Here is a 17,195-nt window from a genome sequence, read left to right on the forward strand (position 1 = left end):
AGACCAGAGGAGCGCAAGAATCAAGTCAAAGATTCGAAACGCGAAGAAGCAAAAAACACCCAACTGGAAAAGCAAAATGAAAAAAGAATCCGAAAATACGAAGATAGTGTAAGGAGCCTCTGGGACAGCTTCAAGCATACCAACATCCAAATTATTGGGGTGCCAGAAGAAGAGAGAGAGCAAGATATTGAAAACCTATTTGAAGAAATAATGACAGAAAACTTCCCCTACCTGCTGAAAGAAATAGACTTACAAGTCCAGGAAGCGCAGAGAACCCAAAACAAAAGGAATCCAAAGAGGACCACACCAAGACACATCATAATTAAAATGCCAAGAGCAAAAGACAGAGAGAGAATCTTAAAAGCAGCAAGAGAAAAAAAGTCAGTTACCTACAAGGGAGTACACATACGACTGTCAGCTGATTTCTCAACAGAAACTTTGCAGGCCAGAAGGGAGTGGCAAGAAATATTCAAAGTGATAAATAGCAAGAACCTACAGCCAAGATTCCTTTACCCTGCAAAGCTATCATTCAGAATTGAAGGTCAGATAAAGAACTTCACAGATAAGAAAAAGCTAAAGGAGTTCATCACCACCAAACCAGTATTATATAAAATGCTGAAAGGTATCCTTTAAGAAGAGGAAGAAGAGAAAAAGGTAAAGATACAAATTACGAACAACAAATACACATCTATCAACAAGTGAATCTAAAAATCAAGTGAATAAATAATCTGATGAACAGAATAAACTGGTGAATATAATAGAATCAGGGGCATAGAAAGGGAGTGGACTGACTATTCTCTAGGGGGAAAGGGGTGTGGGGGGTGCGGGAAGAGACTGAACAAAAATGGTGCACCTATGGATGAGGACAGTGGAGGGGGGGGGGAGGGTAAGGACAGAGGGTGGGGTGGGAACCGGGTGGAGGGGAGCTATGGGGGGAAAAAGAGGAACAACTGTAATAATCTGAACAATAAAGATTTAATTTAAAAAAAGAAAAAGAAAAAAAAGATGTTTACAAAAAAGAAAGATATACTAATACAGAAACTCAGAATCTGAGTTAAAAACCCTTCTCAATATTACTCCAAATAAACTTAATAGAAAGTACCATTTTCCTTTTTGTCAATGAGAAGGGTTAACTAATGTTGAAGTTCAGGTTTATAAAAACCTAAACGTCTTTTCTTTCAGAGTACCTAAGTACAAGAGAGTAATATGAGTAGATAATGAGAAATATTAACAAAACTATGATAACACATTACAATAACAATTTCAGAGATAAAGAACACCTACCTACCTTATAGGTTTGTTTCTATTTTTTTTAATGAACTATATATAATTATCCCTGTTTTCTAAAATTTCACTTTACACCACTTCAATTTAATGGAAGACATATATTAGTAACTGATTTTGCTAACCAAAAGAAATCCAAAAAGGATTTTTGCTCTTCCAAAAAAAGGCAAAAACAGTGTTTAATGTTTGCTTTGCAGTGAGCTGTGGTAGAGCTATTCAGAAAAATAGAAGACACTTAAAGGTGTTGATAAAAATATACTTCTTGTCAAAACGGTTTGGCTCAGTGGATAGAGCGTCGACCTGCAGACTGAAGGGTCCCAGGTTCGATTCCGGTCAAGGGCATGTACCTGGGTTGCGGGCACATCCCCAGTAGGAGATGTGCAGGAGGCAGCTGATCAATGCTTCTCTCTCATCGATGTTTCTAACTCTCTATCTCTCTCCCTTCCTCTCTGTAAAAAATCAATAAAATATATTAAAATATATATATATATATATATACTTCTTATTGTTTCATTCACATATAAGCAGTTGGAATAACCAAGTGATATTTTTCTGAATACATGAGTAGATACATTAGTCCTTTTGCTGAAAAATACCTTAAAGAAACCAATAGGTGTTTTCTGGTAATAAGCGTGCTGCTCACCCACCTGGCATTACCAAGTATGGTGGTAACATTTATGTTGTGTTCTTACTGCTGAATACAATACAGTTGTGGCCACCATGTGACCAAAGCCTAAAAGGCACAATTAGGGCTTATCATATGAAAATTGCGATGTGTTTTATTTTAAGTGCCACTGACAGAAAGGGCAACTCTGAAGCGTCTTTATAAGAGATCTAGAAAGAGTACTATATAAAATTGGCAACCACCAACCTTAGAGATGCTCTTAATGGGCTAAGAGTCTGAATGAAAAATGGCATTTGGAGGAAACTGTCACAAAGCAATGAACAATTTTTTTAATATGTTTTATTTATTTTAGAGGAATAGAGAGGGGGAGAGAGAACATCGATCAGCTGCCTCCTGCATTTCCCCTACCAGGGATCAAGACTGTAACCCTGGCCAGGAATCAAAACAGCAACCTCCTGGTGCATGGAGCGATGCTCAACCCTAAGAAACCTAAAACACCAATCAGAAAGAATGTATGCACCCCTATGTTCATAGCAGCACAATTTACAATAGCAAAGATCTGGCAACTGCCCAAGTGTCCATCAGTAGATGAACAGATAAAAAAGCTGTGGTACATTTACACCAGGGAATACTATGCAGCTGTAAAAATGAAGGAGCTCTCTCCCTTTGAGACAGTATAGACCAGGGGTGGGCAAACTTTTTGACTCGAGGGCCACAATGGGTTCTTAAACTGGACCGGAGGGCCGGAACAAAAGCATGGATGGAGTGTTTGTGTGAACTAATATAAATTCAAAGTAAACATCATTACATAAAAGGGTACGGTCTTTTTTTTTTTTTTAGTTTTATTCATTTCAAACGGGCCGGATCCGGCCCGCGGGCCGTAGTTTGCCCACGGCTGGTATAGAGGGACCTGGAGAGTATTATGCTAAGTGAAAAAAGACAGTCAGAGAAAGACAAGGATCTCACTCATATGTGTAATCTAATGAACAAAATAAACTGATGAACAAAACAGATCCAGAGATATAGAAACATGGAACAGATTGTAGAATCTCAGAAGGAAGGCAGGGGTGGGTAGGTGGGAAGAGATCAACCAAATAACCTGTATGCATATATGCATAACCCATGGACACAGATAATAGGGTGATGGAAGTCTGAGGCAGAGGACAGGGGTGGGTTATAAAGGTGTCAATTGGAGAAAAAAGGGGACATATGTAATACTTTGAACAATAAAGGTTGTTGTTTTTTTAATGAAAGCTGGGTTTGTGGAAGTTAATAAAGATGATGATGGCCCTGGCCCGTGTACTCAGTGGTTAGAGCGTCAGCCCATGCACTGAAGGGTCTCAGGTTTGAATCCTGGAAAAGGGCAAGTACCTGGGTTGCAGGTTCGGTCCCTGGCCCCTGGTAAGGCACATGCAAGAAGAAACCAATCGATGTGTGTCTCTCTCACCAATGTTTCTTTCTCTCTCCCTCACTCCTCCCTTTCCTTCTCTTTCTCTCCCTCCTTCCTTCCTTTCTTACCTCCTTTCCACTCTCTAAAAATCAACGGGAAAAATATCCTCAGGAAGGAGTAACAAAAACAAAATGATGTTGAAGAGGTCTTGGCATCCCGTGACCAACAACTTACAGATTAAGAACTAATGCAATTAATTGCAAGAGGAAAGAATATGAACCAAAAACTATTGCAATAGCAAATGAAGTCAACCGAAAATGAAGTCATCCAGGAACTGAAGGTGAAGCACTTGCATGAGATTTTTCACTATGAATGACCTTGCTGCAATGACTACAGAAAAGTCTGACTTTAATTTTGAAAGGGCATGTAGGTTTAGGAAAAGTTTGCAGGATGTTTTGAGCCTACAAAGAATTGTATGATAGAAAAATGTGTCATGCTTAAGCAGACAAGCATATTGTAGAATATCAAGCCTTCCACATCAGCCACAACAGACAGCTAACCGTGGAGCTCAACTTTCAATATTAAGACAAGCAGACATAATCTGCCTGCCCTGATATATTCAGACAATGATGAGATGTTAACAGATGTCCCTCTGCCTCTCTCTTCTACACCTACCTCCCACTACCCCAACTCCATCAACTCTGCCTAATACAGCATCATCACCACCTCTCAACTTCCAGTGTGCTCACTGTCTTCCCAAATCTAGTAAGGCAAACTATACCATACATACATTATTTGTACTTTATACAGGCTGTGTACTTATCATATGATTCCTGCTTTTAATATTGTTAGTGTTATTTTAGGTTTTGCGTGTTATCTGGTATGATTTGGTAGGTTATTTGGGGAATCTAAGAATACTCAAAAAATCTCCATATAAATTAATGGTAATTGTTTTTCACTTTGTACCATTTCTGCTTACAGAAGATGTCATAGGAATACTCTCTTTTCTGATAGCAGGAAAAACCTGTACTCAGCGGACCTTTCAACCAGAATTTTTTAAATATATTTTTATTGATTATATAGAGAGAGGAAAAGAAAGGGAGAGAGACAGAAACATCAATAGGCTGCCGTACCCAACCAGGGATCAAACCTGCAACCTGGGCATGTGCCCTGACCAGAATCAAACCAGCAACCCTTCGGTGCATAGGATGATGCTCAACCAACTGAGTCACACTTGCCAGAACTCAACCAGAATTATTTAACAGACTTCTCCTTTTCTTCTCTTTCTCGTTCTCTCCTATGCATATATACATATATACATGAACAACACACATAAATTCATGCAGATTTCAAAAAGAAACTAAGTCCCTTTATAGGGAAAAAGAAAATGTCCTCACATTTTAAGAACCAGCACATCTTTGTAAACTACCTGACAAAAAGACACTGCTCATAGCTTATAATAACCCTATTCTATTATAAATAATGAGGCATTGCTTAACAAAATGGAAAGTCCTCAGAAACTGTCTCCTGCCCAGGTTTGCTAATAATCTTAGTTAGTTGGGAAAGAATGTGCATTTTTAGATCCAAAAACAAACATGGTTCTACTATATGAGTCAACAATGTTTTTCTTATAGGCCAGATAGTAAATATTTTAGGCTTTGAGAGGCAGTCTCTGTAGCAACTACTCAAGTCTGTCTGTAGAGTGAAAGCAACCATGAACAATATAAATAAATGAGTGTGATTTGTTCCAATAAAACTTTATTTATAAAACAAAGCAGCCAATTCCTGCACATTAATGTTAACTCCATGTTCTACAAGGATCCAAATGATGAACAACCATAGAATCGAAAATGCAAAAGTCTACCTACTCTATTAAATTAAACCATGTTCTATTAATCAATGAGGCCAGTGTCTTATAACTTTCTGCGTACAGTGGGGCCTTGACTTATGAGTTTAATTCGTTCCGTGACGGAGCTCGTAACTCAGATTACTCGTATGTCAAATCTTAAAGGGAACAAGTGAGACACGTGATGCTGGGCTGATGTTGTGGTGTTCACTGTGACGTTAACTGCGCCAACTAGCGGTGGGGTATCAGAAGCTGGCTCGTAACCCGAGTTTTAGCTCGCAACTCAAAGCAAAAAATCTGCCGAGAGACAGCTCGTATCTCTAAAAACTCGTTAGTCGGGACACTCGTAAGTCAAGGACCCACTGTATAGGTCTTTTACCTTAATGGCTGAATTTATTCCAAGGTACTTTTCATTAATATTTTAGAGAGAAGAAGTGAGAAGGAGGGAAAGAGAGAGAGTGAGAGAGAAACATCAATCAATTGCCTCCCACACGCGCCCCAACCAGGGATCAAACCCACAACCTGGGTATGTGCCCTGACTGGTAATAGAACCTACCACCTTTCAGTGCACCTGACAACACTCCAACCAACTGAGCCACACTGGCCAGAGCTCCAAGGTATTTTTTAATGCAAATATAAATGGGATTGTTTTCTTAGTTTCCCTTTCTGATAGTTCATTGTTAGTGTACAAAAACACAATAAATTCTGGGCATTTATTTTGTATGCTGCTACTTTAATGAATTTATTCATCAGTTCCAGTAGCTTTTTGGTGGAATATTTAAGGTTCTTTCTATATAGTTTCATGTCATCTGCAAATAAAGACAGTTTTACTTCTTCCTCTCCAATTCGAATGCCTTTATTTCTTTTTATTGTCTGATTACTCTGCCTAGGAATTCAAATACCATGTTGAATAAAAGTGTTGAAAGTGGACATCTGTGTCTTGTTCCTGACCTTAAGGAAAACTATTTTAGTTTTTCGCCATTAAGTATGATGTTAGATGTTGGTTTGTTACATATGTTCCTTATTATGTCCAGGTATGTTCCTTCTATTCCTACTTTGCTAAGAGATTTGATCATGTTAATGGATTTGTGAATACTGAACTAATCTTGCATCCCAATAAACCTACTTGATCATGGTGTATAATCTTTTTTATGTGTTGCTGAATTCAGTTTGCTAATATTTTGTTGAGGACTTTTGTATCTATCATCATCAGAGATATTGGCCTACGGTATTTCACTTTTTTTCGAAATATCTCTGTCGGGTCTGGAATCAGCATAGTGTTGGTCTTGTAAAGTGCGCTTGGGAGCATTCCTTCCTATTTAATTTTTTGGAACATTTTGAGAAGGGCAGGTGTTCTTCTTTGAATGTTTGGTAAAATTCACCTGAGAAGCTATCTGGTCCAGGACTTTTATTTGATGGGAGGTTGTTGTTTTTTTCCAATTTCATTAGTAGTTATTGGTCAGTCTGCTCATATTTTCTGACTAGAGGCCTGGTGCACGGATTCATGCACTGGTGGGGCCCCACAGCCTGGCCTGCAGGAATCGGACCAAAACTGGCTGTCCAACATACCCTGAGGGGTCCCAGATTGCAAGAGGGTGGTTCTCGGGTGACGCACCCTGGAATCAGGCTCCCTCCTCTCTGGTTCTGGGTGCATCACACGAGAACCGCAGCTACCAAGTCACCACAACTCAGCAGCTCCTGCGTTGAGCATCTGCCCCCTGGTGATCATTGCATGTCATGGCTACCTACCGGTCAGACAGTCACTTAGGGGTGTGTGTGTGTGTGTATATATATATATGTGTATATATATATATATATATATATATATATATATATATATTCTTCTTGATTCTTGATTCACTCTTGAAAGATTGTATGTTCCTAGAAACTGATCCATTACTTCCAGGGTATCTAATTTGTGGCATATAATTGTTCATAATTTTTCTTTAATCCTTTGTATTTCTGTGGTGTCAGTTGTCACTTCTCTTTCATTTCTGATTTTATTTATTTTGGTCCTCTTTCTATTTTTCTTTATGAGTCTAGCTAAAAGTTTATCAATTTTGTTTATCTTTCAAACTACCAGCTCCTGGTTTCATTGATCTTTTGTATTTTTTTTAGACTGCATTTCATTTTTTTCCACTCTAACCTTTATTTTTCCTTTCTTCTATTCACTTTGGGCTTTGTTTGTTCTTTATATAATTACTTTAGGTATAAGTACAGATTGCTATAAGATTAGTATGTATACCATCTACAGCCCAGATGCCCTAAACCTATATGAGTACCTTCAAAGAAACTCACTGACATAGTTTCGCTCCCACATTGAAGCATCACAATTAGAAATCAGATTTGCTTTTCACCCAGATCAACCTGATAATTACCACTGTGTTCCAAAATTCAGAGAAGAATCAATATTATTTCTTAACTTCATGTTTTTAAAGGATTTCCTAAATGCTTAAACTAGTCTGTGAAGTAAAAATGACTAAATATCAGTAAAGAATTGTTTCAACTCCTTCCTCTATGTTTTGAAATGCCTCTAATATAAAGAAAAAAGTGTTAGTTTAAAAAGAAAAAGGCCCAACAGAATGGAATATTTTAAAAAATACAACAGTATTAAATGAAAGTACGAATAAGAATGTTATTTGTAGAGACAGTAGAGAGAAGTGTTGAGTGGTCAGGCTCCAGAGCCAGCATGCCTAATTTAGTGCTTGTGTAATCCTGGGCAAGTTTTTTAAAACTCTGTGCCCCACTTTCCTTTTCTATACAATGGGGATAATAACAGTAATAATCTCAGAGTTGTTGAAGATTAAATGAGTTAAATCATGTAAAGCAATTAATATTTTTATTGTCGTTGTTATATATTTTATTGATTTCAGAGAAAAAGGGAGAGGGGTAGATAGATAGAAACATCAGTGATGAGAGAGAATCATTGACCAGCTGCTGCCTGTACTCCCCACACTGGGGATTGAGCCCACAACCCAGACATGTGCCCTGACCAGAAATCTAACCGTGACCTCCTGCTTCATAGGTCAGTGCTCAACCACTGAGCTACACCAGCCAGACAAGCAGTTAATATTTGACCACTGTTTTCCAAATAGGTGGATAAAAGTCCAAACTTTTAATAACACTGTTGATAAGGCTGTTAGAAAACAGGGAGTCTCATTCCCTGCTTAGTATTAAGCCTCATGGAGGGCAATTTGGAAATCCCACTTTTGAGAATGTATTCCATTGATATTCTTGCACAGGTCTGAAAAGACAGGTATTCCAGGTTTTATATCGGAAACCAAATATCCATCAAAAGTGATGATTAAACAAAGTATGGCAACTTCATGACATGGAACACTATGTAGCAGTTTTGGTTTTTTTAAACAGATTGGCATGGAAAGATCTCTTAAATCTTTTCATAAGTGAAAAATGTAAGATGTGCAGAACAATGCATATGGCATGTTATGTTTTGCATAAAAAAGACTGAAAAATCAAAATACATATTCATCGTTGTTGGTTTTTGCACTAAGAAACTAACAATGGTGGGACGAAACTGGGCAGATGGAAGACAAGATGGGAGGGACACTTCAAACTGTTTATGTTTGGGCTTTTTTTTGCTATATGAATATTTTACCTATTCAAATATTAATTTTAAAAGCTATTTTCTTAATGTTAGTACTTGGTGATGGGGAGACATGAAGAGATAAACCAAAAGAACTTATATGCATAGCCCACAGACAATAGGGTGGTAAAGACCTGGGGACGTAGGTAGGGCTGGAAGGAGAGGGGTATAGGGGGAGGAATGGGAGACATCTGTAATACTATCAACAATAATATATATATGAAAAAACGAATGTCAGTCTTTACGCTCTTGAATATTAGCTGCAATTATTTCTGTTATTTTTTTCCAAATATATATTTTTTATTTCAGAGAGGAAGGGAGAGGGAGAGAGAGATAGAAACATCAATGATGAGAGAGAATCGTTTATCAACATGTGACCAATAGAGCCCACAACCGGGGCATGTGCCCTTGACTGGAATCGAACCTGGGACCCTTTAGTCCGCAGGCTGACACTCTATCCAAACCAGCTAGGGCTATTACTGTTGTTATTAGTAATACTAGTAGTAGTAGTAGTAGTAGTAGTAGTAGTAGTAGCAATCTCAAAAAACCTTTCTTTTTTAAAAATATATTTTTATTGATTTTAGAGAGAAAGGGAAAGGAAGAGAGAGAGAGAAACATCAATGATGAGAGAGAATCATTGACCAGCTGCATCCTGCATGTCCCACACTGGAGATCGAGCCTGCAACCCAGACATGTACCCTGACCAGGAATCAAATCATAACCTCCTAGTTTATAAGTCAATGCTCAACTACTGAGCCACACTAGACAGGTATCTAATTTTTTTAATCCTCACATGAGGCTATGCTTTTCATTGATTTTAGAGAGAGAGTTCGGAAGAGGGGAAAGGAGGAAGAGAGAAAAAGAGAGAAACATCAGTTGCCTCAAGCCTACCAGAGATAGAATCGCAACCTGGGCATTGCCCTGACCAAGAATCCAACCCGTGACCCTTCAGTGCACAGGATGACGCTCTAACCATTGGACGTACTGGCCAGGGCTCAAAATGCCTCCTTTCTAAAGCCTTTTTCTTACTCTCTCTGCACAGCAGCCTCCTATAACTCCTGAACTATATAAGGAATTTATCATTTTCTATTCTATTGTAAGTGGCTTAAGTCTTATTCCTGTTTAATATCCCAGGAACCTTGCTTTCACCTAGTAGATACAAACATTCTGGAGAAACAGTAACCTACAAGTACTCCAAAGAAGAAAATGGTGACCATTTCTAAAGGGATTATACTCTATAAGACTTAAAATTTGAAAAACTTGAATAACTAGATTTGCTAGCATTCTTTCAACTACTACTGCCCAGCTAAAATTTTCTCTGGGTCACAAAGTTTTTCCTTATCCCAGGACTTCCCTAAACATGGGAATCATGTCCCAAGCCAAGACACTACATGGACGAACTCTTTAACTCGCTGCAATCTCTGAAATGTCTTCTGTCCCAAGTCCCAACACCCTGGTACATCCTTCCTATTGGAAAAGCATTTGTTTTGAGTGTCTCCTTTTAGAAAGATGGCACGTATTAGACAGCGAATAAGGTGCGCTTTTTATAAAGCTGGAGAAGAGCTCACACCTGACTCCTAATTTGCTCAGTGTTTTGTTTGTTCTCCTGGTACAGAGGGTAGTCTATCACTGATGGCTCGGTAGCCCAATTCTAGATGTCATTCCAGCACACCAAATACCCCACTGACAGCTCAACAGCCGCTTTCCGTGCAGGCCCCTCCCACTCGCTCCTCCCTCAACCCCCACAAGCTCCAGAGCTCCTCCGCACAGAGAGACACGCTGACAGTTCCGAAGTCCTTCTCCCTACGCTGTCCTCCCCTGCAGCTGCAAGACCACCTCCCCGCCTCTCATCATCCCGCGATCCCATTCGGTCCCCAATACCCCTCCCAGCCAAACCAAATCACACCATCATCGCTTCCCAGGAAGCACGCCGCTTTCTACAGCCTTTCCCAACAAGTGCACCATTGACAGTTCGATACCACATTCCCCAAGAATCCTTTTCCTCCTCCTACCCCACGCACAGGCTCTTTGCTCGCTCTCACTCGGTCGCCCTGGCTTCCCCGAAAATTCACGGCCCGATCCTTAAACCTGCCCTCCGCTCTCCCCTCCATCTCACCCCCTCTCCGCCGCTGACAGCTCAGACCGCTCCATCCCCGGGTGCCCGCACCCTCCCTCCCCTGCTCCCTTCCCTTCACGTCTCAGAATCGGCCCCCAAGCCCCCACTCCCGGTCTCCCAAAACCCTGGCCCGGACCTCCCGCTGCGCTCCCCGCCCCGGGGGAGGGCTCCACTCACCCGCTCTCCCGCATCACGTTGCTGTCCCCGCAATCGCAGGCGCCCCCGGCCTGGCTGCGGAACATGTTGAAGTCGTGTCCCGTGTGGTCGCCCTGGTGGAAGCACTCGGCGCACAGCGACATGCAAGGGGAGATGCCGCACGTCCGGCAGCGGTAGGCCACGAAGTTGGCCGTCCAGACCAGGCCGCAGAGCGCCGCCGGGTCGTAGGCCCGCACCGCCGCGCAGAACTCCTCGTAGCCGCCGCCGCCCGCCAGGAGGCACTTACACCACTCCAGGGCCTCCTCCTCGGCCGCCCCCGGGCCGCCGCCGCCCGCCGCCGCCTCCTCCCCGTCCGCCGCCACGGCCAGCGGCCGCTCGGCGCTCAGCACCCGCTCCAGCAGCGCCTGCAGCTCCTCGGCGCCCGCCCGGTTGTCCGGGCGGCTCAGGGCCGCCTTCAGGTGCGCGGCGGTGGCCGCCTTGTCCAGCGCCAGCCCGGCAGCGGGCAGCTCGGGTTGGGGCGGCTGCGGCCCCCCGACGGCCGCCGCGGCCGCTGCCGCCATGATGAGAGCTCAGAATTTGGAGAGCCCAGGGCTGGCGGCTCCTCCCGGGAGGGTGGGGGAATTGACTGCTGCGATTGCTCGGCCGCCCAACTCTCGCGATAGCCGGGAGCTGCCGCGCACCTTGGCCCCGGCTCCTGCACACGCCCCCTCAGACTGCGGTGCCGGTGCGGTCTGCGCGCGCCGCGGCTCGCCTGCGATGCTGCTGCATTCACTCCCCACCACCTCTGGGCTCTCAAAGTTAAGAGCAACTGAAATATTTCATATGAGAATTATTTAGTATGAAAAATCTTTAATGTGGACAATGGTGGGGTGTTTTTTTTTTTAATGTGCCTGGATGTAGGAATTATACGCAGCATCTTTCAGATGTTTTTTAAGCATCTGCATTTCGTTTAGCGATATAAATTCCCATTGTCGAATCCATACTTAATATGTCAATGGCAAATGGACACAGAAAAGGTGCTCAGCATCATTAGTCGTTAAGGAAATGCAAATTAAAGCTATGAGATACCGCTATACACACCCACTAGAATGGCAATGATCAACAAGACAGACAATAACAAATGCTGGCAAGGACGTGGAGAAGCAGGCACCCTCATGCTTCACAGATGGGGATGTACAATAGTACAGCATGTGGGAAAAGTTTGACAGTTAGCTTGACATTTACCACAGAGCCCTTCAATTCCACTCCTAGGAATCTACCCAAGATAATTTACAACATATATCCACACAAAGACTTAAAGGTAAATATAGTAGCCAAAAAAAACCTGGAAGCAATCCAAAAGTCTATCAATTCGTAAATGGTTAAACAAAATGCGGTATATTCATATAATGGTATACTACTTAACAATAAAAAAAAAGCATGAAATATGTGCTATAACATGGATGAACTTCAAAAATCTTATGTCCATGAAAGAAGTCAGATACCCCCCAAAATTTATATTGTATGATTCCATTTACATGAACTGTTCAGGAAAGGCAAATCTATGGAGACAGAAAGTAGATTAGCAGTTAAATAATCTATGGGAAGGTAAGAACAGACAATAGGTACTAAGCGTCTTTATAGAATGATACAAATGTTCTAAATTTGGATTGTGGTGATGGTTGCACAACTATGTAAAATTTACTAAAAATCATTGCATTCTACTCTAAAAACAGGTGGATTTTATGGTGTGAAAGTATACCTCCATAAAACAGTTAATGATCATAATCAGTAGTAGTACTTATTGTTTGAGATGAATAACAATCACATTTCTGTCCAGATAGAAACTATTTTACTGCTTTAGCTTTCAAAAGCAATATTACAGGCTCTCAAATCTTTGGTTCTCCTAAGGTATCTGGGGCTTCTATCATTTGGATCCAGGAAGTCTGACATTTTTCTCTTTCAATGCATTAGTGTAATATACCAATTCTTCTTCTAAATTACCTCTCAAATAACAGGGCTGTGTAATGGGGAATTCCTACAACGATCATATTTCCATGAGGGAAAGCCAGATTGAAATTCAGCTGAAAACTCAGTACTCACTTCAATGTTATACCTCATAAGATTTTATTTAAGTGTGTTACTATTACTCTACTGAAGACATTGAGTAAATAATGCAATATGCTGCAGTTACAGAAAGCTAAAAATAGTATCTAAAGTGTGCTTTTATATATTTCATCTTAATTAATGTAAAGAAAAATCTGGTAATACTTCTAAATTGGCTTTTCAAATTAAAATAAACCACACAGATGAGTTAAGAGCTATAAATAAATGATAGATAACATCATCGCTTCCAAACTTAAAGTAGATACCTTCAACAGAGAAGTTTAAAAATTAATGTAAATACTTCAAAATTGTTTTTGTATAAATCAAGAGTTTTTTAGTTGCAAGTGATAAAAACCCAACTTGAACTAGCTGAAGCCAAACAGAGGACCATATTAGATCATGTAAACAATGGAGGGAAGGGGGATATGAACCTGGAGGTGTATACACCTTTGTTTTCGGTGAGCATCAGCTCTGTTGTCTTCTGTGCATGGACCTCTCCCAACCCCAGCTCTAGGCCACATCCCACTTCACAACAAAGAATAAGGGTCTCTTCTCTGCCAGATCCACTTCAAACCTTGGATGGCCCCATGCCATCCTTACTATCAGAAATAGAGGAGGCCATACCTGCTGGGAACATAAACATACACAATGCTTAGAACATTAATTTCTCAATTTCTACCTCGCCTCCAAATATACACAAGACCTTCTCTACATACACAGCAAATCTGTCAGTTCTAATGGCAAATGTTGAAATTGCGCATGGTAAGAAACATTGTGCCTACTATGTACAGGAATTCTGACCAGTGAGCACATTTAAGATTCACAACCACCCTGAGAGGCACTTCTCATTATCCCCATTTTACACATAGCAGTGATACCCTTCATTTCACAGCCTTCAAACCATGAGAACAAACCCTGGTAGAAAAATCATGCATTGTTTTTGAGTGTGCCTGTCTTTCTCCCTTCTTCCTTCCTTCCTTTCTTCCTAGCTTAATACCTACCTTGCAAACTAAACTTACTGCCAGTCTCTCATTTGATTAATATTGAAGCAAAGACGTTTTAGTAATTTTCTCAAGTTGTGCTTTAGAAATATTTTGGAGGAAAACGGCATGACAGTGCATTGTTTGACCTATTTTAGCTCCTCTACAGGAGCAACTTTTCCAAGGTTATGAATGCTTAACAACTCTCTGGGGTCTTTTTTTATTATCATTCAATACTATTCCAAGTTGTCCTACTTTTCTTTTCCTCCATTCTTTTTTTTTTAATCCAAGGAAAGTTTCCTTCTCTTCATCCCTACTAAAGGCCAGAAGATTTTCACCCACTGCCTTATTCATGCAGCAAATTAATTCAATAAGTGTTTGTTGAGCTCCTACTAATTACTGTGAACAAAACACATGGTCCATGGCATGGCTTAGCATGACACAAACCTAGGGAACACCATTCACATACAATGCTCCTTACACTGAGCTTACACACTGATGGAAGCATATTATAAATTGCAACCTAATCTACAAATACAGTATTATTGTTGCTACAATTATTATTACTTATAATCTGGGAGTGAAAAAAACAAAGTACTAACGACAAAATAAAAGACTAACAGAATGAGTTAATTTAAAATTTCTATTTATTAAAAGAAACAGTTAAGAGTTACAGCCTTTCATCCACAGCCAGCATCATACTCAATGGGCAAAAACTATGAATGTTTCCCTTAAGATCAGGAACAAGACAGGATGTCTACTTTCACCACTCTTATTCAACATAGAACTGGAAGTCCTAGCCACAGCAATCAGACAAGAAGAAGAAATAAAAGGGCATCCAAATTAAAAAGGAAGAAGTAAAACTGTCATTATTTGCAGATGACATGATATTGTATATAGAGATCTCTAAAGATTACACCAAAAACTATTAGAACTGATAAATGAGTTCAGTAAAGTAGCAGGATACAAAATAATGAAATCAGTTGCATTTTTATACACCAATAATGAACTATCAGAAAAGGAAACTAAAAAGAACAATCCCATTCACAGCTGCTTCAAAAAGAATAAAATAGCCCGGCCAGTGTGACTCAGTGGTTGAGCATCGACCTAGGAACCAGGAGGACATGGTTCAATTACCAGTCAGGGCACATACCCGGGTGCAAGCTCAGTCCCCAGTAGGGGGCGTGCAGGAGGCAGCCAATCAATGATTCTCTCTCATCACTGATGTTTCTATCTCTCCCTCTCCCTTCCTCTCTGAAATCAATAAAAATTTATTTTTTAAAAAAGACAACCCACAGAATGGGACAAAATATTTACAGACTGCTAGTATATAACTGCTAAGGATCAAGTATGTAGAATACACAAAGAACTCTTACAACTCAACAATAAAAACATGAATAGCCCAATTTTGAAATAAGCAAAGGATTTGGATCGTTATTTATCCAAAGAAGCTATAGAAATTATCAAGAAGCATATTTTAAAATGTTCATCAGGGAAATATAAATCAAACCGCAATTAATTGCTACTTCATACCTGATAGGATGGCTATAATTTTAAAAATGAAAAATAATAAGTGTTGGTGAGGATATGGAGAACTTGGTTATAGGAACTTGGTCATACATTGTTTATAGGAAGCTAAAATGATGCCACATGAAGGATCTTTGTGGTGATGGAAATACTGTGTCTTGACTGTATCTGTCAATATCCAGTTGTGATACTATAGTTTTGCAAAATGTTATTATTGGGGGAAACTGAGTAAAAGATATGGAGAATCTCTATGTGTTATTTCTTATGATTGTATATGAATTTACAATTATCTAAAAATAAAAATTTTAAATCAAATTTTTAATAGAAAAAATGTTTTCAACCACATATAGGTCTGTTTTCTTTTCATATATCCGGCTACTTTCAATTATCCATTTGGTTCAAACTCCTTACTCTAGCCACCTCCCTCTCAACAAATACCAGCAACAACAACTATTGGGTATGTGTTATGTGACAAAGAACTTTATGTACTAACTTTATGTGTAAGAACTTTTATGTATTAACTTATTTAATCCTTACAACAGATAACTTTGAATTCTACTTTTCACAGGAAACAGCAGCCTCAGACACCACTTCCTCTACTTCATTCTCGTCCATCCATGTATATATATACTAGAGGCCCGGTGCACAAAAAATTGTGCACTCGGGGGGAAGAGGGGGTCCCTCAGCCCGGCCTGTGCCCTCTCGCAGTCTGGGACCCCTCGGGAGATAACGACCTGCTGGCTTAGGCCTGCTCCTGGGTGGCAGAGGGCAGGCCCAATCCCTAGGTGCATCCCCTGGTCGGGCTCAGAGCAGGGCCGATTTGGGAGTTGGGGCGCCGCCCCCTGTCATGCACAGAGCAGGGCTGATCAGGGGGTTGAGGAGCTCCCCCCTGTCACTCACAGAGTAGGGCCGATAGGGGAGTTGGGGCACCGCCCCGTCACCCACAGAGCAGGGCGGATCAGGGGGTTGGGGCGCCGCCACTGTCACACTCAGGGCAGGGCCAATGGGGAGGTTATGGCTCTACCCCGTCACACACAGAGTAGGGCCCGTGGGGGGCGGGGGGGGGGCAATTGGGACACCACACCTTGTCACACACAGAGCAGGGCCGATCAGGGGGCTTTGGTCACTGCCCCCGTCACGCTGATCCCGGTCCCAGGAGGCCTCGCTGCTCCGCTGATCCCGGTGCTGGGAGGCATATTACCCTTTTACTATATAGGATAGAAGCCTGGTGCACGGGTGGGGGCCGGCTGGTTTGCCCTGAAGGGTGTCCTGGGTCAGGGTGGGGGTCCCCACTGGGGTGCCTGGCCAGCCTGGGTGAGGGGCTGAGGGCCGTTTTCAGGCTGACGGGTGACTGAAGCTCCCAACCTGTCCTTTTTTCCTTTTTTTTTTTTTCATTCTGGGCTAGCTTTAGCTCTGAGGCTCGGCTCCAGCTATGAGACTTCCACTGCTGAAAGCAGGTTTCTGGCCTTTGTTTACCTTCTGTATTTGAAACAATGTTGCGGTCCTGCTGGCTGAAGCCTGGGGTTTTGTTTAGCTTCTATTTTTGTAACATAGTTGCTTAGAGTGCAGCTGAGAGGCCGGC

The 17,195-nt window shown here is 41.3% G+C and overlaps 1 protein-coding gene across 11 annotated transcripts in view; it reads right to left on the reverse strand.

Moving 5' to 3' along the window:
* The window catches only part of UBR3 (ubiquitin protein ligase E3 component n-recognin 3), a 188,863-nt gene extending 177,206 nt beyond the window's left edge, over nt 1–11,657 (reverse strand). For 5 of the 11 annotated variants that reach the window (XM_036319920.1, XM_036319914.1, XM_036319913.1 and 2 more), the window contains exon 1: nt 11,043–11,655. In XM_036319920.1, coding sequence (XP_036175813.1) covers nt 11,043–11,581 — 539 coding nt within the window. In that variant the 5' untranslated portion in view covers nt 11,582–11,655. Of the gene's footprint in view, nt 1–11,042 lie in introns of all 11 variants that reach the window. The other 6 variants (XM_036319910.1, XM_036319916.1, XM_036319918.1 and 3 more) reach the window with 3 other exon arrangements.
* Between the last annotated feature and the right edge of the window lie 5,538 nt (nt 11,658–17,195).

Source organism: Myotis myotis, unplaced genomic scaffold, assembly GCF_014108235.1.
Source record: "Myotis myotis isolate mMyoMyo1 unplaced genomic scaffold, mMyoMyo1.p scaffold_m19_p_8, whole genome shotgun sequence".
Lineage (NCBI taxonomy): Eukaryota > Metazoa > Chordata > Mammalia > Chiroptera > Vespertilionidae > Myotis > Myotis myotis.